General features: G+C 44.8%; 1 protein-coding gene across 5 annotated transcripts in view; it reads left to right on the top strand.

Moving 5' to 3' along the window:
• Positions 1–23136: 23136 nt before the first annotated feature.
• The window catches only part of Golga5 (golgin A5), a 33226-nt gene continuing 29860 nt past the window's right edge, over positions 23137–26502 (top strand). Inside the window, exons 1-2 of one of the 5 annotated variants that reach the window (XM_048449490.3) lie at positions 23137–23294; positions 25729–26290. In XM_048449490.3, coding sequence (XP_048305447.3) covers positions 25750–26290 — 541 coding nt within the window. In that variant the 5' untranslated portion in view covers positions 23137–23294; positions 25729–25749. The other 4 variants (XM_048449492.3, XM_048449494.3, XM_048449491.3 and 1 more) reach the window with 4 other exon arrangements.

The following is a 26502-nucleotide window of genomic DNA, read 5'->3' as shown; positions in this document are numbered from 1 at the left end:
ACACAGTGAGCCAGCCAGGCCCCTGCGATTGTGCAGGGGAACCAGCGGGACAGTGAGCACTTCAGAGGTGGAGAGTCTCAGTGGCTGGTAGTAGAAAGGGTTGCTGTGGCCTTGATGAGGGGACCGCCAAGCATAAGCAGGCAGGCGTGAGGAGCTAAAAGCATCCCCTACTGACTCCTTGGAAATGGGGACATCAGTCCTACAATCTTAGTGACCAAAGAAAAGCAGTAAAAATAGAGCCAAAAATCTAGCCGGAAGAGAAGAGTTACCCCCTTGTGATTATCACTGGTATTTTCGGAATTTTCCAACGATCACTGGTATTTTCGAATTTTTCAATGACACCCTCCCTCCCCCCTTTGGATTACTGGGTTGTGGTTTCTTCCCTTAAATACCCCTTCTCCCAGCTACTCGGGGGGGGGGGGGGGGGGGGGAGGGGAGGGGTTGAACTCTCTACCTCTGCGTAGGAAATGAGTTTCGACCCCAGTGCACTGGTTCCTGTCCTGTCAATAAACCTCGTGTGATTACAGTAAGGACGGTCTCTTTTGAGTTCCTGGGGGGTCGTGTTATCCCGAGAATTGAATGAGAGTCTCCCGCTCCGGAGGTCTTTCAGAGCCTGTCCTGGGATTAAAGGTGTGAGCCACCACTGCCCAGCAAGATCTTTTAAAAGGGTAAAATTTTACTTGGGCTATTGATTTAAAAAATGACAGAGGACTTACTCTATTGGCTACCTAGAGCCACTCCTCAGTGTCCTCCATGGTCGTTGAGGGCAAAGGTATCAGGACTAAATGTCTTCTGTTGTTAGAAGTAGGACCTGCAGATTATAACACCCCCACACCCCCACCCCACTTAGATACTTCCCTTCAAATTCCACAGTGACCAGAGTGTTTATTTGTTAATGTTTGTGTCACTGAGGCCTTGTGTGTGCTAGGCAGACATTCTGCCTCAGTCCCTTTTGAAAAAAAAAAAAAAAAATTTATTTATTTTGGTTTTTCTAAAAAGGGTTTCTCTGTGTATCTCTGGCTGTCCTGCCCTGGAACTCTTTGTGGACCAGGCTGACCATGAACTCACAGAGATCCACCTGCCTTGGCCTCCCGAGTGCTGGGATGAAAGGTGTTTGCCTCCACCATCCAGCTAGAGCCACATTTTTAAGTTTTAACTACGTAGCAGGCAGATGAAGGTGGGCGGGGAGGGAAGCAGCTCGCAGCAGAGGGTAGGTTCTCTTTCCACCCCAGGGATGGACAGGATCTACGCCAGATCATCGGGTTGGACAGTGGGCACCTTTACCTGAGCAACCCTCTCACCAGCCTTAGAATAGCATTTTTTCAATTTTTCAAGATTCAAACTTCAGATTACTTATCTGCTCAAGTCAAGGCTTCCTGTGGCCTCTGACCTACCTTCCCAGCTTTCTCTGTCACCACTCCCTGTCCCGACTCCCACCTACCCAGTCAAATCTGCCTCAGGGTGGAAATTCACCAAGTTCATTCTGCCTGAGGTCCACCCTTGGACTTTTTCCTAAAGAGAGGCTCTTTACACTAAATCCCCAAAATCTGTTTGTTTATTAGTGTTTGTTGTAGGAGATGAAAAGAATGTGGCCGGGCATAGGTGGCACACATCTTTAATCCCAGCACTCAGGAGGCAGAGACAGGCAGGCAGATCTCCATGAGTTTGAGACCAGCCTGGTCTGCCAAGTGAGTTCCAGGACAGGCTCCAAAGCTACATAGAAACCCTGTCTCGAGAAACCAAAAAACAAACAACCACAAAAACAAAACAAGAGTTTAAACCCAGATCTATTGTTTATTGCTTATTGTTGGCCATCTTTTTTTTTTTTTTTTTTTTTGGTTTGGTTTTTTGAGACAGGGCTTCTCTATAGCTTTGGAGCCTGTCCTGAAACTTATTTTGTAGATTATGCTGGCCTAGAACTCACTGAGATCTGCCTATCTCTGCCCCTCGAGTGCTGTAATTAAAGGCATGCGCCACCACAGCCCGGCTGTTAGCAATCTTGAACGTGTTAATTATCTTCCTGTGCCTCTACTTCCCTGGCTGAGAACTGGGACCAATGACAATACATCCCCTCTTCTCTGCTGTGAGGATTAAATGTGTTCATATCTGTTGGATGAAGCCTACAATTGTGTGGGACTCGGACACACCAGCATTTGCTTTTGTCTTCTCTAACCTGGTCTAACCAGTCTGAGAGATGAGTAATAAATCTGATCTGCTTCAGCGTTCACAAGTTATCTCCCCTCCGTCAGCCCGTTCAGACATTCACGTTCCTCTACTCAGAGTCCCCTTGAGCTCAGGCTAAAAGTTTGAAGTCTCCTCCTTAGAGGACCATCTTCAAGAACACTTTTTTCAGGTTCTGGAAAATGGGTTGTTCTGCTGTTTTCTTGAACAGACTTTTCTGCTTCCCAAAACCATGCCTGGTTCATAAATCACTGCTTAGCAGTGAGGTTCTGAGATGCACTTTCACCCAGTTCCACAAAACATCCTGTGCACTTAGCAAATGCTGACTGAGTACCAAATGAGGAGCTGACCTGAAGAGCCCTCTCCAGTCAACTGCTGATGACTTTTCTAGAATAGAACCCCCGAACTTCTCATGGAACCTAAACTGGCCTCAAACGCACTGTGTAGCCAGGGAAGGACCTTGAAGTTACGATTCTCCTGCCTCCACCTCCCAAGTCCTGGGATGACAGGCATGTGCACCATGTTTAGTTTTAAGTGGCACTGGCTAGAAAAGTACTACCACTGAGTCACGTCCCCAGCCCCGAATTCCCTTTCTGACTTTTGGTTGTATAACTTTACCACTGGAATATCTTTGGCCATGAACAGCCCAGGACCTTGGTTTTTCAAATACACGAATTGAGCCCCGAAGGATAGAGGCTACCTCGGCTCAAGCAGTGGAGGCCTAATGAGCAGCTGGCTCACAGCCAAGACACCCCAAGGTAGGAGAAAGAGAAGCTGCGAGGCCAGGCAGAATCTGAGCCGACACACCCTGACTTGGTAGATGAGATCCTGTTATCATTAGCTCTCCTTTTTCGTTGTCTTGTTTTTTGTTTTTTAAGACAGGGTTTCTCTGTGTAGCCCTGGGTATCCTGGAACTAGCTTTGTAGACCAGGCTGGCCTTGAACTCAGATCTGCCTGCCTCTGCCTCTCAAGTGCTGGTATCAAAGGCGTGTGCCACCACTGCCCGGCTCCTTTTCATATGCTTCCTTCTCCAAAATTACCCTTCTTTTTCAAATTTAGGTTTTAGTACATCCTAGAACTACTACCAATATTATCTCTTCTTGTCCACCCATTTCCAGCCCCTCAATGGGCTGGAAGAGGCCTGGTGAAACCCCTCATTGTTTTCTGTTGGTGTACTGGAACCCCAACTTCCCTAGCAGGGTCCAAATTGCACAAGTAGTAAGGCTGGCTTGTGGTGTTCAGCAAAATGCACACATGATAGCTAGCATCTGCTCGAAAATAAAAATAGTTAACGTGAGAACTGAGTTCCTCTTTTTTTTTTTAAATTTTTTCTTTCTCTAAAGCAAGCAACTGTTTGAAAGTCAGAGCACGTCTGAGGAAATACAAACTCAAAACAGGAAGCAGAAAACGTCTGGCAATGCACTATCTCAGCAAAAGACTCTCAACCCAGTGAGACCTGAATCAACACGAAACTTAACAGCCTATGCTGGTGTAGGCAGACTCAACACACCCAGTAAGGATGCTTTATGGTAGCAAACACCCAGGGTCCTCTCCTTCTCTTCCGTCATTCAGGCCAGGCTTTTGTGAGTGGTGAAATTCCTGGGTCCTGAGTTCTATATGAAAGCACACATCCTCACACATCTTTATCGTATTCCAGAGCCTGAGCAAGTGCCCCTGTTGTTGAAAAAAAAATAAATAAAAATTTAAAAAATTTTTAAAAATTCCTTATGCAAATCACCCTGAAAGATCTTACTTCAGATGCTTTGACAATATCAGGATCATTTGCTTCAATTTGATGCATTTTGTTTTTCTTCTTTTATGATGTTGGCTGTGGCTTCAGGTACAGTAGTCAGTAGGGCTTGTTCTGGCTTTTTATTTTTTAAGGAATCATTTGTTATTGGGAAATATTTCAAAACAAGACCAAAGACCCTCTCTCCTCTCCTCTAGTCCCCTTTCCTCCCTTCTCTGTACTTGCTACTATCCCAACTTCCCCACCCCTCACTCCCCATGAGCAGTTTCTGGCCTAAAAACACGAAGCTGGGAGACTGTGGACTAAAACCCTTGGAAAACATGAGAAAAAGTAAACGTTTCCTCCTCCATTTCTAGCCTCTACCCACGTGTACACAGGTAGGCTTCTTTTTTTTTAGGATTTATTTATTATGTACACAATGTTCTGTCTGCTTGTGTGCCTGCAGGCCAGAAGAGAGCACCAGATCTCATTATAGATGGTTGTGAGCCACCGTGTAATGGCTGGGAATTGAACTCAGGACCTCTGGCAGAACAGCCAGTGCTCTTAATCGCTGAGCCATCTCTCTAGCCCCGACATGTAGACTTTGAAAACATGAAGACCTAAGTTCAGTATCTAGAACCCTCACACAAACTGGGCGTGTAAAAACAAAACCAGGCTTGACTGGTGGAATCCTGGGGCTCACTGGGCAGCCGGTCTAGCTGAATTGGTGACCTCCAGACAAATGAGACCTTCATGTGTGCAACACATACATGCACTAAAACATTTGACAGCTTTTTTTTTTCTTTTTTAGTATTTCGAGACAGGGTTTCTCTGTGTAACTATCTTGGCTGTCCTGGAACTCACTTGGTAGATCAGGCTGGCCTCAAATTCACTTACACTTCCAGATTCATCATTGAAGGAAGTTAGAACAGGAACTCAAACAGGGCCGAAAGACAGGAGCTGATGCCGAGCCCATGGAGGGGTGCTGCTTACTGGCTTGCTCTACATGACTTTCTCAGCCTGCTTTCATATAGAACTCAGGACCACTGGCCCAGGAATTTCACCACTCACAAAAGCCTGGGCCTTCCCCATCAGTCACTAATCAAGAAAATACCAGCTGGGCAATGTTGGCACATGTCTTTAATCCCAGCATTTGGGGGGCTGAAGCAGGTGGATCTCTGTGAGTTCAACCTGGTCTACAGAGCAAATTCCAGGACTCTTTTCCTCTTTCTTCTTCTTCTTCTTCTTCTTCTTCTTCTTCTTCTTCTTCTTCTTCTTCTTCTTCTTCTTCTTCTTCTTCTTCTTCTTCTTCCTCTTCCTCCTCCTCCTCCTCCTCCTTCTTTTTCTTTTTTGGTTGGTTTGTTTGTTTCTCGAGACAGGATTTCTGCCCAGCTGAGAAACCCTGTCTAGAAACACCTCCCCCTGCCAAAAAAAAAAAAAAAAAGGATCATGTTATAGGCATTTTTTAATTTTTTAAAAATGTTTTGGTTTTCCTGGCTGTCCTGGAACTCGCTGATATCTGTCAGCTTCTGCCTCCCAAGTGTTCATATTAAAGGCATGTGCCATCACCGCCCAGCTCCTAGAGGCTTTTTTCAACTAAGGTTCCCTCCTAGTGGATGTCAAGTTGCCATAAACACACACACACACAAATAATAATAAAATCATTTAATTACAAACATTCATATATATATATATATTATCAGTTTTATTGAATCATAAGACTGCATCCTATTTATTTTTGATTCCTAAAAATCAATTGGTTTGTCTGGCAGTGGTGGTCCACACCTTTAATCCCAGTATTTAGGAGGCAGGGGAAGGCAGATCTCTGTGAGTTCGAGGCCAGCCTGATCTACAGACTGAATTTCAGGACAGGCTCCAAAGCTATAGAAAAACTCTGTCTCGAAAAACTAAAAAGTAAAATAAATCAATCAGTTCAATAATTACCCTTGTTTCATATGTATTTAGGCCATGTGTATCCTTCTGTAACTTTTTGTCCATTAGTATAGTGTGTGTGTGTGTGTGTGTGTGTGTATGTATTTGTGCATCTCCATATGTGTTCACACATGTGTGTAAGTCCATGTGTGGGTAGAGGTCAGAGGTTTGTAAATGAAAACTCCTGAAAGGAAGCTGTGGCTGAACTAAAAGCTGTCGGTATCTGTGTCTGCGGAGACTGAGGGACCAACTAGAACTCAGTGCTGTGGAGGGAGTGGAATTCTGAAGGTTTAAAGGCTGATTACTGTATTTTAGACTGGTGTTAGCCCTCTGGAAAAGCCATGTCTTGTCCCACTCTGTACCTGAACTAATACCTTGTGATAATAAATTTACAGGAAAACAAACCTCTTCAAAGCTACTAACTTAGCAGAACATAGGCTTCTGCTGAGCCAAGAGCCAAGAACACGTCAGTTGGTACCTTAGGCCTATAGATTACTCCCGCATCTCACCATACCTACCGCTTCTCTGGGGCACCCACCAATGGACTGTAAACTCACCTTGATTCATGACTTTCTTTGTTCTATAAAATCATACAAAACAAAAAACAAACAAACAAACAAACAAAAAACAAAACGTGAAAACTGCTTCCACATCGGGACGTGGAATTTGGGGTAACCTAGATCTATGTTCCCAGGCCATGGTCATTCAAAATGGCTCCAGAAAAAAACTGTGGTTTTTACAAGTTGATGGTGGCATCTTCCTTATTTACTCCAAACATATGCTTTTTTTTTTCCTTCCCTTCTTTCATTTTATTTTTTTGTTTGTTTTTGTTTTTGTTTGAGATTGGGTCTCACAGAACATGGAGTTCACTGATTCAACAAGACTTGGTCAAGCCAGGGCAGTGGCGGTGCATGCCTTTAATCTCAGCACTCTGGAGGCAGAGGCAGGTGGATCTCTGTGAGTTCAAGGCTAGCCTGGTCTATAAGAGTTAGTTCCAGGACAGGCTCCAAAGCCACAGAGAAACCCTGCCTCAAAAAACCAAAACCAAAACAAAAGACTTAGTCGGTGAGCTCCAGGGCTCCTCCTGCCCTCCCTTCCCAGCTCCGGGACTGCAGGCATCTGTTAAGGATCTGAATTCAGGACCTCATGTTTGTGGAGCAAACGGTTTTCTTTACTGAGCCATCTCTCCAGCCCTATGCATTGTTTTGTTTTTGTCTGTGTTTCTTTTTTGAAACATGGTCTCACTATGTAACCTGCTTAGTCTAAAACTCTCTTTACAGACCAGGCTGACTGCAAATTCACAGAGATCCACCTACCTCTGCCTCCTGGGGGCTAGGATTAAAGGCATGCATCACTGCAGTCCTAAATTATTTTTAAATAAAAATGATTATGCTAGCCCCCTGCCAATTTTGACCAGCTAGGCAAGTGCGTCAAGGAGCTTGGTGGCCCAGAGGAACGGTGGCCTTGGTGGAGCAGCAATCCCTTCACTGTGGCTGACTGGAACACCCACCCCTGCCATGGCACAGTCTTTTCCATTTCAGGTTTTTAACTGAGAAAAATCTCAAGCATGCTAAAGCAGGCAGTGTGGAATATGGGAGTGAGCAGGGTGGGGGTGGTCTAGTCCAGGAGTTGTCAACTTTCCTACTGCTGTAACCATTTAATACAGTTCCTATATTAAATGTACAGTGGCAGTGACCCCCAATCATAAAATTAGCTTTGTTACTACTTCATAACTGTAATTTTGCTACTGTTATGAATCATAATGCAAATATCTATGTTTTCTGATGGTCTTAGGTGACCCCTGTGAAGGGGTCATTTAGCCCCAAAGAGGTCTCAGCCCAGAGATTGAGAACCTGGTTTAGTCTCTGGTTTAACAGACTCCACTTTCTCCTTCCTTGGCTCCTTTTGCCTCTTTAAACCTTTCCTGCTGAGTCAGGCCTCCAGTTACCTCAGAGCGAGGACAGACTGAAAACTCACTCTAGCATCCGCATACCTAGCAGAGCAGACACAATTAATTAGTCATAAGCCTGCCCCCTGGGGCAAGAGTAGCCACATTACGGGCACTGATCCCTTCAAGCAATGACAGCACCAACTACTCTATAACAAAGATAAGGGCTAATCCTTAACTGAGAATGTGTAATTATGCAAACTTCTCATTCCACCTTTTCCTCTACACTTGAGGTACCATATCACCGTATCAGTACCTCAAAAATGAATTGGGGTGGGGGGACTGGAGAGATGACTCAGTGGTTAAGAACTGCTTATCCAGAGGTCCTGAGTTCAATTCCCAGCAACCACATGGTGGCTCACAGCCATCTCTAACAGGATCTGATGCCCTCTTCTGTCATGCAAGCATTCATACAAACAGAGCACTCATGTACATAAAATATACTTAAGAAAAAGAACTTGGGACAGGCAGTGGTGGAGCACACCTTTAATCCCAGCACTTTGAGAGGCAGAGGCAGGCAGATCTCTATGAGTTTGAGGCTGCCAGCCTGGTCTACAGAGGAAGTTCCAAGAGGATAGTCAGAACTACATAGAGAAAGACTGCCTCAAAAAACAGAAAAACAAAACAAAACAAAAAAACGAACTTGGAAGTGTGTGGTCACAGGACTGACTGAAAAGTTTCTGCACCCTGATAAGCCAGCCCCTCTGCTAACACAATAATCCAGATAAGACCGAACCAAACCGAGTTAGAAAATGCCCAAATTTAATGGATGCAAACACTCCTGGACGACTTTCCAGCCTCCCTCCTCCCACCCCCACCCCAGAGAGGAGTAGGGGCAGGAAGACCGGAAAACCAAGTGTTTGTTCTGGGGCGGGGGGGGGGGGGGGGGACGGAAGGGGCCGGGACGACATTTAAATACCCTGTGAGAGTGATCTTGAGCATTTCTAGAGAGGAGTTCGCGTTTGGCGGACTTTCTCAGGGGTGGAGTCTGGACTGAGGCTGCTCCAGGGGACGGGACTTGGGATGGAACTTCCACCCAAACATTCCAGACTCTTTGGTTATATGGATGCCAGGGGCTGGGGTGAGGACTTCTTTTCCTCTCCCCAAAGTCGCTACGCTGATTAAGTCTCCATATCCCTTTGCCTTATTGATACGTGCAACAGAGCCTAGTCGGGCTGGACTGTCCTAAAGCTGGTGACACAGTTCCGACTCGGTGGTTCTGTATCACCACTATATCTCCCCTAATCAGAGTATTCTAGCCAGTTACTAACATTTCCTCTTCTGTGTGGTTCTGTGCTCAGAGCGGTGCCTGATCTTCATTGATGCTCAAGCCCTGGAGTACTCTCCTGTGGCCCAGAGAGAGGGACGGTCTGTGAACTCGGTAGACTGCAGTAGGAGCATTGCTTTCTCACTCCCAGGATGGCCATCAAAGATATTATGGCTTCTTTGTTGGTCACAGGGATGGTGTGCTGAGGAAAATGGGTGACTAGGGCAGCTTCTAGAAGGCCAATTTTAGGGACATATTTGTTCTCGGGTGCTGACTTTTCTTTTGGCACCCTCATTAGCAAAGCATCCTGTCTCTGGCCGAAGAAGCAGTGGTAGTGGGGAGACACACCTCAGTGATACCTGCAACAGCCCGAAGATCTTCCTTCATGTAAAACAGGATCCTTAACTAAGGCAACAGAGAAGAATGTTAGAGACTAAAACTCAGTTTGTAGAGCACTCCCCTGGTATGCGTGAAGCCTGGGGTTCAAGCCCCTGCAGCATGTAAAGCCAGGGTATCCAGTGTAAAGTGAGGTATACCAGTTATCTCACCTGGGATGCCTGAGGTCTTGTCTCAGAAAAAGAGAATTTCAATACAAGTCATAATGAAAGAGTACAGAGTTGATTAAGTAGATTAAACACTTCAGGTTGGGCAGGGGAGGGAGGGAGAGAAGAGCCAGCCTGTGGGTGTCTTCATAATCTTCATATTTGGTGTACACACACATACACACATTATTCTGAGTTTTAAAAAGTCACATTGTGGGCTGGAGAGATGGCTCAGTGGTTAAGAGCATTGCCTGCTCTTCCAAAGGTTCTGAGTTCAATTCCTGGCAACCACATGGTGGCTCACAACCATCTGTAATGAGGTCTGGTGCCCTCTTCTGACCTGCAGACATACACACAGACAGAATATTGTATACATAATAAATAAATTTTAAAAAGTCATATTGCTCTTAGCTAAAGTACAAGTCTAAAGATTAAGCAAAGTTTAGAAACAAAGAACAAAAGTACAAGCTGGTTCTCTTATCTTTATAGATTTCCTTTGTAAAGGAGGTTTGTGGGGTGTCTAGGGATGAGCAGGTGACTGCCGATAAAGCCGAGTTCGAAGGTCACACACACTCAGCTCACAACGGGCCCTGTATAAACAGTTTGCTGTTTTCAACATTTGTGCCTGAGATGTCCACAGGAAAATCAAACACTGTCTCTGTAGGCAATTTTGATTTTATCGGTCCTGCTGGTTTCTCTCTGCTAGATTTTTGAGCGAGGGGTGTCTTTCCCTTCTTGTGATTCCTTCACTTTTCCTGTCTTTCTTCATACCTCAGATGCATTAGGATGCCATGAAATGAAGTCTTTGAGGAGGAGAGGGGCGGGAAAGATGGTCAGTGGTTAGTATCCTGTACTGCTCTTCAGAGGACCTGAGTTCAATTCCTAGCACCCACATCAGGTGGTTTGCAGCTCACTGTTAACTCTAGTTCCAGAGAGATCCAATACCTCAAGGCTACTGTGGGCCCTACACATACTGACATATACAGGTTCACACAATTTTTAAAAAATTAATCTTTAAACCAAGCGGCGGTGGCACACGCCTTTAATCCCAGAATTTGGGAGGCAGAGACAGGCTGATCGCTGTAAGTTCAAAGCCAGCTTGGTCTAGAGGGAGTTCCAGGAAGGCTCCAAAGCTACAGAGAAACCCTGTCTTGAAAAAGAATTAATCTTTAAAGGTAAAATAAACCTTTGGATTTCTGTTGGGTCCAGGTGTGTGCAATGATGTGCATGTGTGTGTTGGGGTGGGGGAGGAGACCAGACCACCGAAGTATAGTAGACCAGAAGCAAGTTTTACTCCAGGAAAAGAAAAAAAATCACCACGGGAAACACAAAGCTTATGAGGTATAGCTGTGGCCACAGCCAGAGATGGGCTGCAGCTGTGGCAATGGGTGGATTCCAAACTTCCCTTTTCATAGCAAGAAGCAAGCACTAGGCATGAATAAAAGAATTTTTTACAATGTCAAGGTAAAACTCAGATACAAACTGCTTTTTTAAAAAAAAATCCATTAACAGGGTTTTTCAGTTAAACTCCTGTTTGTATTTAGCTCATTGTTTCTCTCTGGCACTTTCCGATGGTGTTTCCCGAAGTTCTGCCTGATACAGCCAGTGTGTGCGTAGCAGGGAGAGGTATGCGACAATGAACAATCAAAGACTCACGTACACCCCATCATTTAAAGGTTAACTCAGCTCACAGCAGTTGTTGGTCACGAGCAGCCAGGGGGTTATCTAAAAGCTGACCCTCAGTTTGCAGAGGATCGCTTCAGCCTTTCAGAAGGAGCTACGGGTGATAAAACAAAGTAACCCACTGTTAATAGTTAATAGCTGAGAAAGCTGCTGACAGTCTGCTCTCATTCTCCCAAGCTTACAACCTGGTATTTTTGTATTTCTACATTCCTATTTCTGGAACCTACATTTTTATATTCTTGGACTTTTCAATTTCCACAATTCCCTAGGATGTACACACACACACACACACACACACACACACACACACACACACACCTCCCAGCAGTAAAGCCAGACTGTTTTTCAGAGAGTAAAAACTTAGAGTGTAGAACAAGAAGCTTCAATCGGGACATGAACAATATATATCCCGTGTTGTTCCCCCCCTCCCTTCACCCTCGTCCTGTGTTGAGGTAGGAAGATCTAGACCAATGACCAGTAGCTTGCTCCACCACTGTGTGTAGGGTCAGAGCAGGTAACTGACCTTTTCTTGAGTTCCTTTGTGTATGTATGTGTTCATGTGGTGTGCATAAAAGATGTGCATGCAAGTGTATGCACATGTGTTGGAGGCCAGAGGGAGATACTGTCTTCCTCCATTAATCTCTCCACCGTATTTTTTTAGACAAGATCTCTCCCTGAGCCGGGAATGTGCTGATTTGCCCACACTGGCTGGCCAGTGAGCTCCAGAGGACTCCTGCTGTCCCTGCCTCCCTACGCGGAGGACAGGAACGCATCATCACATTCTTCTGGTTATGGAGTCCTAGGATCTTGATTTCTGAGCCTCATGTTTATGCATCAGACCGGCAAATCCATCTCCCCAGCCCAGATAACTAGTATCTTTTCAGTTCATGGATTTTCAAGTTGAGTAACTGTTCTGAGGAAACAATGTGATTTAGATTGTAACCTTGATGGACACTGGCGTTGTGGGAAACTCACCAGAAAAGACCTCTCAGACCAGTTTACAGCCAACATCTTTATTCCAGCCATCTGAGAATACAGTGTAGCCGGACCTAAGTGTAGCCCTGAGTATCAGAGCACATGGTTTTGAAGACAAAAACTGAGTCCTGGCATCTGGGTCTACAACTGCAGGGGTCCTCCACAGAAGCAAGCAGTGTGAGAGAACCTAAGATAAGCAGTTAGCTGGAGGGGCTTCCGCACAAGCAGGTGGTTTAACAGAAGTGAAGACAGCTGGGTCATCTCGACCTCAGGTTCCTAGAATAGAGTTTGGTAGTTTTCCACTGGATTCTCCATTACAGAGATCAAATTCTAGTTAAACCTGAAATGGTCTCAACAAGAATACAAGATGGAGGAGCCTCTGCAGTGGCTTGCCCTGCCACACTGGGATGAGATGGTTAAGATCCTGGGAAGTAACAAACTTTTTTTGTTGAGGTTGCTTGTGGTTTTTTGTTTTGTTTTTTGAGGCAGGGTTTCTCTATGTAGCTCTGGCTGTCCTGGAACTCTCTCTGTAGACCAGGTTGGCTTGAACTCAGATAGATCTGCCTCCTGAGTCTGAGTGCGTGGACTAAAGGTGTGTGCCACTGTGCCTGGCTGATGAATGTATTTTTCATGTGAGAAGGACTGAATAGTTGAAGACTAGGAGGCAGCCTGTGGTAGGCAGCCTCCTGACCACAAAAGCTGTGGAGACACACACCCACACCCACCTGCCCCCACACATCATGTGTTCCCTCCCAGACACCGATCAGGCACAAACCGCACCCAAACACCTGTTTTCACAAAGAGATCCTACCGCCCGGCCAGAGATCTTTTTTTTTTTTTTTTAACTCACCAACCAAGCTTTATTTGGTTTATGAAAAACTTCGTATGAAATAAAGGCCAGCCACTGAAAACAGTGCTATATCAACACTCACAATGCCCATTACCAAGATTTAAATGTGAAGATCCCCTGTAAGGTTCCCGGAAGATCTCAGCCACTACTACCCATTAACAATACCTGAACATGTCTTCCATCACCAAACAGCAATGAGTTCAGGTGTTACCTAGAAACATTTCAATAGCTTAGAGAAGTATGTCCATTTTCCGGGCACCTCGCAGATTCATTAACAACTTAGATAGAATGTTACTTTTTTAAGGGGGAAGAAAAGTTAAAGTGGCTGCTTTCAGACAACAGTAAATGACCTTTCAGGTGTCATTTTTAAGAGATAAAAAGGAGGGAGGTCTTTGTTAGGTGTATATTTTGATTGGTTATATTAATTAGGTGAACCAAAGGGGGTTTTTGATTGCTAGATTTTAGTACTTTGATATCTGTATATTGACAGTCAGCCTCAGGAGGAGGAAGTAGACCTTGGGGGCTAGCCTTAAGAATGTAATTTAACAGTTTTTAGCTAGGCAGAGGGAATGGGAGAGAAGGGCAAGGCCAGAGTCCCTTCAGTTGTAGTAGAACACTGTGCTTTTTCGTTTTGCTTTTTCATGGCAGGGTTTCTCAGTAGCTCTGGAGCCTGTCCTGAACTCGCTCTGTAGACCAGGCTGGCCTGAGACTCACAGAGATCCGCCTGTCTCTACCTCCCAAGTGCTGGGATTAAAAGCATGAGCCACCACCTCCCAGTCGACTGTGTTTTGATAGCTGATCATGGCTTAATAGAAAACTAATGTACCAGACATAAATATTTCAATAAAACAACGTCACAGTATGTGTCTCTAAAAGGCAAGGGTATAGCTTAAACTTTAGTTATCGCCAAATCCCCAGTGTGGCCCCAGTGGTAATCAATGGAACATTAAGGAAGCAGGGGACCTATTAGGAGGTCTGTGTGTCCCTGAGGGCATGTCTTCAATGGGGTTTATGGTACTTGGTCCCCTTACTTCTCCTTTCTGCTCTGCCAATGATTTAAGTGGTTATACTCTATCACGTGCCTCCATAGTTACCTCAACACAGGTCCAAAGTAACAAAACCAGCTGGGCCAAGATCAGAACCTCCAAAACCATGAGCCAAATGAACTTTTATCTTTATAAGTGTATAATCTCAGATATGATTATAGCATCAGGAACTGACTAATATAGGTATCGTAGGAGAACTTTTATGTCCCACCAGCCAGCTCCCAAATAATCACATGGAAGACTTATTAATTATAAATGATTGACTGACAGCTTAGGCTTGTCTCCCGCCAGCTGTTACAACTTAACCCACTTCTATTAATCTTTGTGCTGCCCCAGGCTTCCCCTCATCTATGACCTTCCCATGCTGCTTCTTCCAAGTCTGGCTCAAAACTTTTGTGAATCACTGACTCCACCCCTTCTTCTTCCCAGCATTCTCTCTGCCCCCCAAATCCTGCCTAGCTATTGGCCAATCAGCTTTTTTACTAACAATGAGCAACACATCTTCACAGTGTACAAAAGGATTAATGTTCCATAGCAAGGAATTTTAATTTTTCTTTAAAAATGTTTTATTAATTATTGTGGGGGGGGTGCATACATGTGTATGCATACGAGTGTGCATACATTCCCCTTTGCATAAGTGTAGGCATGCATGCTACAGCATGCTCTGAAGGTCAAAGGACAACTCCTAGGAGCTGGTTCTCTCCTTCCTCTGTGGGGTCTGGGGTTGGACTCAGAACAACAACAGCAAGCGCTTCTACCCACTGGGCCATCTCACTGGCTCTAACTGAGATCGCTATGAATTCACAGGGATGTCTAAAGTCAAACATTCAGAAATCCAGCGTACTGTTCACACAGCTTCTTCCCGTATCCAGGGCTTACATAACTGTTCAACATCAAAGTCAGAATATAGATAAAATAGATCAATATTCTCATCAAATTTGGGAAGCTTGGGGCCCCAGAGTTCGAAGCCTAAGTGGTTGGGAGAGGCAAGCAACTTCGATACGTGGTAAAGTCTTACAAAAGAGGCTTAATCCATGCATTCTTCCCTGGTGACCTAATCACTTGTTTTTGTATTGGCCAGATTAGTCTTGAACTGGCTATATAGCTCAAACTCCTGCCCCTCCTGCCTCAGTTTCCTAAAACTGTGATTATGGGCCAGTATACCTGATGATTTCTTAAAGGGCCCACCCTCAGCATCGTTACACTGGGGGTTAAATCTCCAGCTCATGAATCAGAGATACAAACAAACTGTAGGTAGGTCTAGTTTTCCTCAGGGGCTCAGTGGTGGAGTCTCTCAGAGCAGTTTAGCCACTAGGAAAGCAGCAGAGTTACCTGTCACATCTGGAGGAACTTCCACACAGGTCAGGAAATGTAAAATGTCACTTGTGAACATACACTCTGTGATCCGTGAACAAAAGAATAAAACAATGCTTATGTCACCTGGCCATCCAGATAGAAGGCACAGATGCATTTTTAAGTATGGAGAGCCCTCTGCTGCTGGTAGTTAAAAGTGCACAAACAGGGTCTGTTCCACTGCCCCAGCCCCGATAGGGTTTCTTTGTAGCTTTGGATCCTGTCCTGGAACTTCCTCTAGACCAGGCTGGCCTCGAACTCACAGAGATCTGTCTGCCTCTGTCTCCCAAGTGCTGGGATTAAAGGTGTGCATCTCCACTGCCTGGTGCATCAACTCCATTTTTAAAAGATTTTTGTAAGGCAGTGGTGGTGCATGCCTTTAATCCCAACACTCGGGAGGCGGAGGCAGGTGGATCTTTGTGAGTTCAAGGCCAGCTCCAAAGCTACAGAGATACCCTGTCTCGGAAAAGAGAGAGAGAGAGAGAGAGAGAGAGAGAGAGAGAGAATAAACAAAAGATTTTTATTTGTGTGTGTGTGTGTGTGTGTGTGTGTGTGTGTGTGTGTGATTATAGGGTATCACACAGATTCCCTGAAGTTGAAATTATAGGTGGTTGTGAGCTGACCAATAGGAGTGCCAGGAACTGAACTCTGGTCCTCTGGAAGAGCATCAAGTGCTCTTAATTGCTGATCCATCTCCTCAGCTCCCTCAATTTTATTTTCTTTCTTCTCTTTTTTCTTTTTGTTTGATTGGAAATGAGACCCCAGTTCCCTGACACCCCTGTATCCAAGGACTCTGGGATGTCTGGTCAAAAGTGAGATCCCAGCCCTCTGACACCGCTATATCCAAGGAACCTGGAAAGTGTCACCTCAGCCCCTGACCTGGGAGTTGGGATCAGACTCCACCTCCAGAAAAGCCCACCAAGCGCTGCCCCCTCCCCAGGGAGGGTCAGGGCCACACCCACAGGCCTCTGGGAAAAAAGAACACGTGGTCTTCGGATTTTACGTGCCCCCCTTCCCATCTCCCCCCACACACCTGGCCATGCTTTTCTGGCCACCAGGGAGCGCTGCAGTAAACATGGACATTGATTCGGTCCGATCTGATCTGATTGGAAAGGCTCGTTTTAAGATTATTCCTAATATATATTATATTTGTTTTTTTCGAGACAGGGTTTCTCTATGTAACAACCCTGGCTGTCCTGGAACTCACCTTTAAACCAGGCTGACCTTGAACTCACTGAGATCTGCCTGCTTCTGCCCCCCAGTGCTGGAATTAAAGGCGTGCACCACCATCACCCGGTTTTGATTTTATTTTCTGACATCAGGTAGAACAAAGGGATTAAAGAACCAAGAAAAAAACACACAGGACTCTTGTAGTGAGGGTGACAGAAGAACCACAAGCCTGGGAGGCCAAGTAGATGATGTAATGAGGGCCGAGTAGATGATGTAATGAGGGCTGTGCAGACTGGAGGGGGGCAGAGGGGAAGGACTGAAGGCCTTTGACCTTCATGGAGTCACAGAGCAGACCTGTTTAACTTCGTTTATCACAGTAAAATGTTTCCAAAGTAGCCCTTCACATTCACACTCCTGTCAGGACTGTCTCTCTGTCCTAGCAGTTCCGCATCCTCTCTGTCTTTTTATTTGGTGACTACGGAGGGGGTGCGACAGCGTTTCCTCCGATTTTTAATTTGCACTTCTCTGGTGACTAATAATTTCACACACTTTTCCATGTACTTTTGGCCAATTGGATGTCGGAAGGACTTGATATATATATATATATATATATATATATATATATATATATATATATATAGTAGGGGGTCTTGAAATGGTGCAGTCTTTGGGCTTGGTGGGTTTCATTTTCCCTAGCAGTTAAAGAACTATAGGGCAGGACAAACCTGAAGCACAACAGTGGCAGAGAGAAATGCCAGGCACCACAGACAGAGCTAAGGAAGGCGTTTGACAGGGGTGAGGAAACACACACATGCAACAGACACACAGAGAAAAAGACCCTCTGCAAAGCAGAGGCTGAAAAGTCCAGTCTCCTCTGGGGTTCTAAAGCCTCTCTCATAGAGTCGGCCAGTTTGAAGGAAGCTAGGATGATTGATTGGCCCAGAACTGTGGACTGGACATATCCTAATCCAGTGTTGAACTTGTTGAGCCTGTCCATCAGTAGGGAGCCTGCTAGTGGGAGACAAAAGCGGCCAGGCTTTGTCTCAAGTCTCAAGGTTGAGGAAGAAGCTGGCCATCTTGGAGATTCCCACTTTTCTTACCTAGCTACAGCTCCCTCCCCATCTGTCTACCTTCCAGGAGTCTAACTCCTACCCTCGCAGACTATTCCTGTTTTTAATAATTAACTAGTATAAGTGGCATCTCAGATGTATACACCAAGAAAAGTTTCTCCAGACTTTTGGCTTTATTCTCTCTCTCTCTCTCTCTCTCTCTCTCTCTCTCTCTCTCTCTCTTTCTCTCTCTCTCTCTCTCTCTCTCTCTCTCTCTCAATCCGAGCACTTGGGAGGTGTGTGGTTCTTTGTAAATTTAAGGCCAGTCTGGTCTGCATAGCAAGAATATACATTGAGACTCTATTTCACAATTAATCCTTGATTTTTAAAATTCAAGCTTGGGTCTGGAGAGATGGTTCAGTGGTTAAGAGCACTTGCTGTTCTTGCAGAGTGTGGGAAGGGTGTAGTAAAGAAACTGCCTGTATGGCTGCTCCATTGCTAGGATGTTTTTATTACGAATAAGAGAGGGAAAATAGCCAGAGGCATCAGAAAGAGTTCAGAAAAGAAAGCAGATTGAACATTGCCAGGGCTGAGAGAGTGAGAGAGCAGGAGAGAAAAGAGGAAATAGCAAGATAGCAATAGATAGAGAACAGAGCATAGTGAGAAAAAGGATAGCAAGAGAGCAAGAGAATAGTGAGGGGAGGAGAAGAGAGCGAGAGAGTGATGGGGATAATAAGGGATAGAGAGAGAATGAGAGAAAAGCAAGAGTGGAAAGAGAAATAGAGAAAGGTGAACACATCATGTGGACTATAAGGAGGACGAGAAGCTGGGGGAGGGAAGGGCAGCATGGTCTGATGGTCTTTAAAATGTATAACAGGAACTTGTGAGCCACCATGTGGTTGCTGGGAATTGAACTCAGGACCTTTGTCAGAGCAGGCAATGCTCTTAACTACTGAGCCATCTCTCCAGGAACTTGTGATACTGAGGGAACCTGGAGGCCAGCAAGGGCTGTGATGTCGCTGATGGGCACCACAGGTAGTCATTCCTTTGCCAGAGGTAAGGGAAATGACTCCTCTTGGCAGGTGGGAACAGGTTTCACAAGTTCCTAAGAAATGCTAGCTTTTATCTAAGAACCGGAAATAGTCCTCCTGTAGCCCAACTTGAGGTCACTTCTGGATATATGGACTACCTGGGACCTAACACAAAAGACCTGGGTTTGCTTTCCAGCACCCACATCTAGGGGATTCAGCATCCTCTTCTGGCCTCTGTGGGTACCTGCACACATGTGGTACACTGCATATACTCTCAGTTGTACACATATACACATCAAACAGATAGATAGATAGATAGATAGATAGATAGATAGATAGATAGATAGATAAACAAATAAGGGTTGGAGAGATGGCTGTGTGATTAAGAGCACTGATTGCTCTTCCAGAGGTCCAGAGTTTAGTTCCCAGCAACCACATGGTGGCTCACAACCATCTGTAATGAGATCTGGTGCTTTTTCTGGAATGCAGGCATACATGCAGATAGAACACTGTATACATAATAAATAAATAAACCTTAAAAATAAATAAATAAACAAAACAGATCTATGTTTTCAAAATTCAAGTTATAATCTTTCAGGGCTTGTTGTTTTTTTTTTTGCCTTAGCCTGAATAAAAGTGCTTTGTTGGCCTCTGGAGGTTTCTCTTCTGCCCACCAGTTCCTGAACAACCACTCCAAGGCTTAATATTAATTACAAACTGTTTGACCTTTTAACTCAGGCTTATTATTAGCTATCACTTACAACTTAAGTCAATTCATTTCTATTATTCTATATTTTACCACAAGGTTTATGGCTTGTTACCTCATATCTTGCTTCTCCCACGGGTGCTGGCATCTCCTTGATGCCACCTTCTTTCTCCATCTCTGTTTGGATTTCCTGCCTGGCTCTATTCTGCCTGACTATTGACCAAATCCGCCTCTTTATTAACCAATAGTAATAAAATATCCACAGCATACAGAGGGGCATCCCAAATCATCTCCCCTTTTCTGCCTATTTAAAAAGGAAAGTTTTAACTTTAGCATAGTAAAATTACACATAACAAAACAGGTATCAAGAAAGAATACAGTTATTATATTTAGACTATTTGTATTTGATAAAATTAAAGAAAATATTCTATCATCTATTCCATCTTTGTGAATCTAAAGTTTCATATCTAATTTATCTTTTATCATAACTAAGGACAACTCTATCTATCTAGTCTTCAACTCCATCAAAGACCCCAGAAGGATAGAACAATACCTGAGGAAGTACATTGTAAGCAACTTCCAAAACTCTAGATATATCCAGAGATATATCTGGCTGCCTGGACAGTTACCCAAAGTTCTGTAGTAAAGTTTTTTACTTTAAATATTTTGACATATCTTTTTGGAAATATTTTGTTTGTTTTACTTTTGGGGGGGCAGGGTTTCTCTCTGTAGCCTTGGCTGTCTTGGAACTTGCGCTGTAGATCACCCTGTGCCAATATATTATAAGCCAGCCACTGAAAATGACACATAAGCAATTTCCTCAATCTATAGTTTACCATTACATAAACAACATTTTACTATATTATTCAAATGTAGATACTTTAGAAAGAATGTTCAAAAAAGTAAAGATAATTTTTGCCTTATTGGGGATTAAAAACTGCTCCTGAAAAAATACTAAGCAGAGATTCTATTATGAAGGTCCTAGGTATCTAAATCAGTCCTTGGGTTTGACAGCACACAAGATCATTTTGCCAGCCCATGTCAGTGTATATTTATGTTAAAAAAATTATTGTTCTGAGACCAAAACAAATCAAACATAAAAATTTCCTTCTGGAGTGAAAGGCTGCTTCACTTTATTTTTTGTAAGTCAATTACAGGTCAGGTAAAGATAGGCTGGTTAATTTGGGAAAGATGCTAACACAAAATTATCCTTCAGAATCAGCTTTCCAAGGTGAGAGAACCTTGAAACCATGGGGGTGTTACAGTCAGGCCTGGAGGTGGGACATGAGTAGGACAGCATTAGGAGAGATACAGACTCAGAGTGTATAAACTGATGACATGACCACTCTGTAGTATGGGTAAGGGGAAGGGTTCTGTTGTAGATACGATAGAGAGAACAGGCAGAGGTATTTGGAAGAATCCAGAGCCGAGAGAGAAAGTAATAGATTGAACATGGCCAGAAGATTGAACCAGGCCATGAGAGAAGCAGGATCAGAGCTGTAAGGGTAGGGAGTACAGAGAGAAGAATGCAGGAGAACAGAGGGAGGGGTAGGAGGGAGACAGAGAAAGGAAGGCAAAGATAAGAGAAAGTCAGCCAAAGAGGGAGCATAGCCGAAACAGCAGGGTAATAAGGAGAATGAGTAGCTGGGGAGGGAAGCCCAGAACTGGGTTTAGGGTAGGGAGGAGAGGAGAAAAGCTAGGATGCCACCATGGACTCTGTAACAGTACTTGTGATACTGAGTGAGCCTGGAAGCCAGCAAGTACTTTGGTATGCTAAGGGGCACGACAAATAACTATTTACTTCTTCTGCCAGTGATTAAAAAAAAATGGCTTCTTTTGGTAGAGGGGAACCAACTTCACAAGTTCCTGAGGAATACTGGCTTTTGTCTAACCACCAGTATTGTTCTTTTTAAAAATAATATGATGGGATGGCCCGGGCAGCTCGTGGAGCAGCTGCTAGTGGCTGTGGGTCCCCGCAAGATCTCCAGGGTGGCAGCGCCATGCGGCCGGGGGAGTCAGGGTCCCCGGGTGAGCAGCAGAGTCAGGCGGCTGGATGCCGTGGACGGCAGAGTAAATGGACATAAGGCTATACATAAAGCCTGATAAGCCTCTACGCCAAGTCAGACCAAATCAAACTGAATTAGAAAAAGGCCAGGTTTAATGGATACCACGTGCCTGGATGGTCTTCCGGCCCCCCAGAGAGGAGATGGGAAAGGAAGACCGGAAAATCACATGTTTGTTTTCTGGGGGCTAGTTTAAATACCCTGTGGGAGTAGTCTTGAACACTTCGGGGGAGGTGTTCTCATTTGGCGAGCTTTCTCAGGGGCGGGGTCTGGACTGAGACAACTCCATCAGCAAAGATGGGTCATTTGATCAAATCAACATCAGTGGAGCTGGAAACGATATCTCCATCCTGGGACGCGTTGCAATCACCTGGCAACCACTGATGATAAATAACCCTTAACAGGAAGAGCAGCTTACTAGCTGAGAGCTGCAGTACCACCTGCCACTCAGTAAGAACAGTGCATTCCCAAAAGTGCTGTGAAAATTGCATGAAGCTGCTCAAGGATCCCGGAAACTGTTCTCCATTGGATAAGGGTTCGAAACTCAGAGAGCAATTATCTGCTTCTGCTGCTCTTCACTGGGCTGGACTAAACTGACCTGACAGGAAGAAAATGGTTTGCAGTTATTCCTAATATTTAATGTGGAGTCTAGGAGCCCAGACTTTGGAGTGAGATGGACTCCCCTTTTCAGGACACACAATCTTGGACAGATTAACATCTCCGAGGCTTAGTTTCCTCAATGCCTGAATGTGCACACTTGAGAATATATTGTAGACTTTTCATTAGGATCATATTAGCCTTGTTCTGTTCACCCAGTAGATACAGCATATAGTAAATGGTTGAACACAGATTTTATTATTGAACAACGATTTCAGAGTCTGTGAACTGTATGCAGAACATAAATATAGTACTATGGGAAGCCCTTTACTCTGTCTTTTAGGTCTCAGCTCAAGTTATCTCTTCTTCAAATGACAGCCTGATTTATTTTCCTGACTCTGGTAATTTCTCCGTTTTTATTGATTTGCAACCTTGGTAATGTTCTGAAATTATTGTTCAATCATTGGTTTAGCTAATATCCATCTCTGCCCCTTGAAAGCAAGCTCCATGGAATCAGAGGTCAGGTTTTCTATTTTAGATTATATTCTTAATGTGAGTGTGTGTATGTGTGTGTGTGTGTCTGTCTGTCTGTCTCTTCCACTATGCGCATGGAACTTAGGCCGTTGTGAGTAACTATCTGTATACTGAAACATCCCACATGCCCAGGGCTCACGTTTTCTGTGTTTCCAACCTCTGTTTCAGAATCCTCACCTATGAAACTTTTGGATTCAAGAGGGAGGAGGAGTTTAGAGGCCTGGGCGGGCTCACCAGTTGCTTCACATTCCACCCACTTCAGTCCGGACCCGCCCCTGTCACTCACGTGGCCCGTGACGGGCCACGCCCCTCCGTAGGTGTGACCCTCAATGTTGTGCCAGCCGCGTGCAGGCGGTGGTTACGTCACACGCACGGTGATCGTGTGCGACCAACGGAAGAGGGGCGTGGCCAGGCGCTAGGGCCCCGCGGACGCCGTGGCCGCCGCCTGAATGGCTTGTTAGGCGGCCTGCGGCGCCGGGCTCTCCGCCGCTCAGGCAGCTGGGCGGCCACTCTGTTTTGAGGTCCTCGCCACCCTTCCACGTCTCCCGGAAGAAGTAGCCGGCAGGTCCGGGAGCAGCCGCTGCTGTGGCGGCCCGGGTGGGCGACCAGGCAGTGGCCTTGTCTCTCCGCTTCCTCAGGTGAGGCGCGACCAGGCCGCGGTCCGGACGGCTTGGCATGTGGGACCCGGTCTCCGCCTTTCCCGAGTGTCGTCGTGCTCGTCTTCGCCCAGGGCCGAGGAAGGGGACGCCACAGTCCCGTAGGCTCCGGCCACCGAGGCTGACTGTCCTCCACTCCCGGAAACTTAACTTGCTGTGGGGGTGCAGTGGGTCGTGTCATCGCCTGCCGGGCACCCAGGGTTGGTCAGACCGCCGGTCAGACAGCCGTGCCTGACCCCTGACCCTGCCTCTGTGTGACATCTCACCTTTCAAGTTGCTTTGCGGCCACCGAAGTTCCCTCTTGGAGTCTGTCACCAGGACAAGAGTCCAGGCCCTAGCTCGGTGACTATAATCCATGTGAAGGTCTCTGGTCGTGTTTTAAAGTCCCGTTAACTTTCAGATGGGAGGCAGGACATTAATTGATACGTTGTCTTTAGGCTATTTTTTATTATTATTAGGAGAGTTAATTTTCTCTCACTCATCACCAAATTTTACTTTGTGTGGAGTTTTATAAGTCGGTCGGAATGCATGTTACGTTAACGTTTTCATTTGACTTCTCATAAACTGAAACACACACCTAATGAGTTTCCTGAAGAATGTGTTTAAACAGTGAACTCACTGACGAGGTTAGATGTGGAGAGGAAGGGGTTAAAAGGTGGGCTTGACACTGAATTGACCTAGATTTCAATGTCTGAGGTGTCATCTAAGCTCTGGAACCTTTCTAAACTATATCCATGTTTGTTTTTTGGAGGACATTGCAGTTTCCCACATACTGTAGCTGAGAAGGTTATTCGTGATGGTGTTTGCACAGCACTTGGCAGATGACTTGCTTCAGTAGAGTTTCCAGGAGTGCCTGTGTAGGCTAGACTCAGGGAATTCATTAGTGAGCAAAACAGAGATTGTGTCTAGCCACCCGCTCCCCTTTCCCCAAGAAGGAGAGACAGATGTTTTTAAAAGCAACAGCTATAATAACCTGAAGCACTGTAAGGCAAAAGAAGGGCGTGCACACGGAATAAAAAGGCTTAGCTTAGATGAAAAGGAAAGATAACTCCGGTGCTATTTTAGTGAAGAAAGCATTAGAGTTAACATTTCCAGGGCAAAGGAATGCTAACTATAGTCATCAATCCTTGTTGACTTTGCAGTTTATACTATAGCATGAAGGCTAATTACTTCATTGCTTTGACCTATGTGGCACCTATAAGTGTCCCAAGGGTGTTGGATAGATACAATCATTTTTAAAAATTTGCACTCAGCTTAACATGCACATGGTAGGTACTAAGTATTTAAATAGTTAAAAATTTACTTGAGACCCCTGTATTCCTATATAAATCACTTTAACAGTCATAATTTTTTAACCATCAGAAGGGGTCCCCCCCCACCAAGTTCAGCCCTTTGAAACAAATTTCAGAGAACTGTTTTTATTTGGTTGTAGTGGAATTTTGCTAAGCATGTTCTTTGGTGTTTGAATCCTGTATGGATTTGTTAAGGCATCCATGAAAAAGTGTCCTAGGCTGGATAGATTAGACCATAAAAGTTGATCTTTCTAACTCTTCTAAGTCCAAGATGAAGGTGTTGGCAAGGCTGATTTTGTATATTTACTTATTAATTGTGTGTGTGCTTGAAATTGTGTGTCCAAAGGACAGCTTTCTTGAATTCTCTGTCTTGTTCCCCTAGGGGTTCCAGGGATTGAATTCAGATTGTCAAGATTCAGGGCAAGTACTTTTCCCAGCCCAGATATCTTGCCTGAGGCTGATTTCTGAGGATTCATTTTTGGCTTACAGATGACTATCTTCTAGTTTGGTTTTACCTTCTCTCTCTTTATGACTGTTTGTGTATTCATTTCTTCTAATACAGACATCAGTTTAAATGACATCTTTAAAGACCCCACCTCCATAAAGTCACATTCTGAGGTCTCTAGGTTTGGAGTTAAGTATATGGACTTTTGGGAAACATAACGTAGTCTCTCACTTATGTTTTTGCTGTGTTAAGATTTGTCCTTCATTGAAATAATAAGGAAAATAGTAGTAGTTGTAATAATGATAGCGGAAGTTATTAGAGGGGGTTACTGTATGCCAAGCACCTCAAAAAGATTTTCCCCTATTGTTTAATTATAAAGCCATTCTGAGCTAGGTATGGTGATGAGTCCCTGTAGCCCCAACTACTTGGGAGTTCAGCTAGAAAGACGGTTTGTTCACGGTAGCTTGGGCAGCACAGCACAAACCCATCACAGAACATTTACAAAAACATTCTGTAAGGAAGTGTACCTACTCTCCTATATTTTCAAGGTAAAGTTTCTCATCTTCTATTAGTAATTTGTTCAAAGTTGCCTGGCTAGTAACAGGCAGGTTAGGATTTCAACCCAGAACTCTTTCCAGGTGATAAACTGATCATATCTTCTTTTTTACATGTTCATCAGTAGGATTATCCTGCTGCCATCATGTCTTGGTTTGCTGATCTTGCTGGAAGGGCAGAAGATCTTCTAAACCGAGTTGATCAAGGGGCTGCAACAGCTCTCAGAAAGGAGAATACCAGCAACATCTTTTATAGCAAAAATACTGACTATCCTGAACTTCACCAGCAAAACACAGATTCAACGTACCAGACTGGACCCAAAGCTAACTATATTTCCTCAGCTGCTGATAACATCCGGCAACAACAAGCCACCGTCATAGCTGGCACAGCAAACGTGAAAGCGGGATCCAGGCCATCCGGAGAGGCCTCCCATCCCACTGAACAGGCATCTGTCCCTAGGCCTTCATCGCAGTTTGTTCGAAGGAAAAAGTCAGAGCCCGATGATGAACTGCTGTTTGATTTTCTTAACAGCTCCCAGAAGGAGCCGACGGGGAGAGTGGAGATCAAGAAAGAGAAGGGCAAAGTGCCCGTCTTTCCAAGCTCTCAGTCCTCAAGTGTCAGTTCTGTGGACACAAGTGTAACCACCACCAAGCCCACTGAAGAGAATCCTGGGAGCCAAAGTCCTGGTAGTTAATCAGCCCTGTTTCTTTCTGCTTATTAGATGTGTCATCCCAAGTTAAAATGTTTGAATAATATTCTTCACCGACTATTGTAGGATCTTTGCCAATGTGTGGTGTAAACAAGGGTGACAACGTTGTCTACATTGGTCAATCTGTGTTAGAGTAGGGATTGTGAATGTTGTCTGCTGACCTTTGCCATACCTGTGACTGAACTCAGG

This window comes from Myodes glareolus, chromosome 11, assembly GCF_982192425.1.
Source record: "Myodes glareolus chromosome 11, mMyoGla1.1, whole genome shotgun sequence".
Taxonomy (NCBI): Eukaryota; Metazoa; Chordata; class Mammalia; order Rodentia; family Cricetidae; genus Myodes; species Myodes glareolus.
This window is presented reverse-complemented; position numbering and strand designations above follow the sequence as displayed.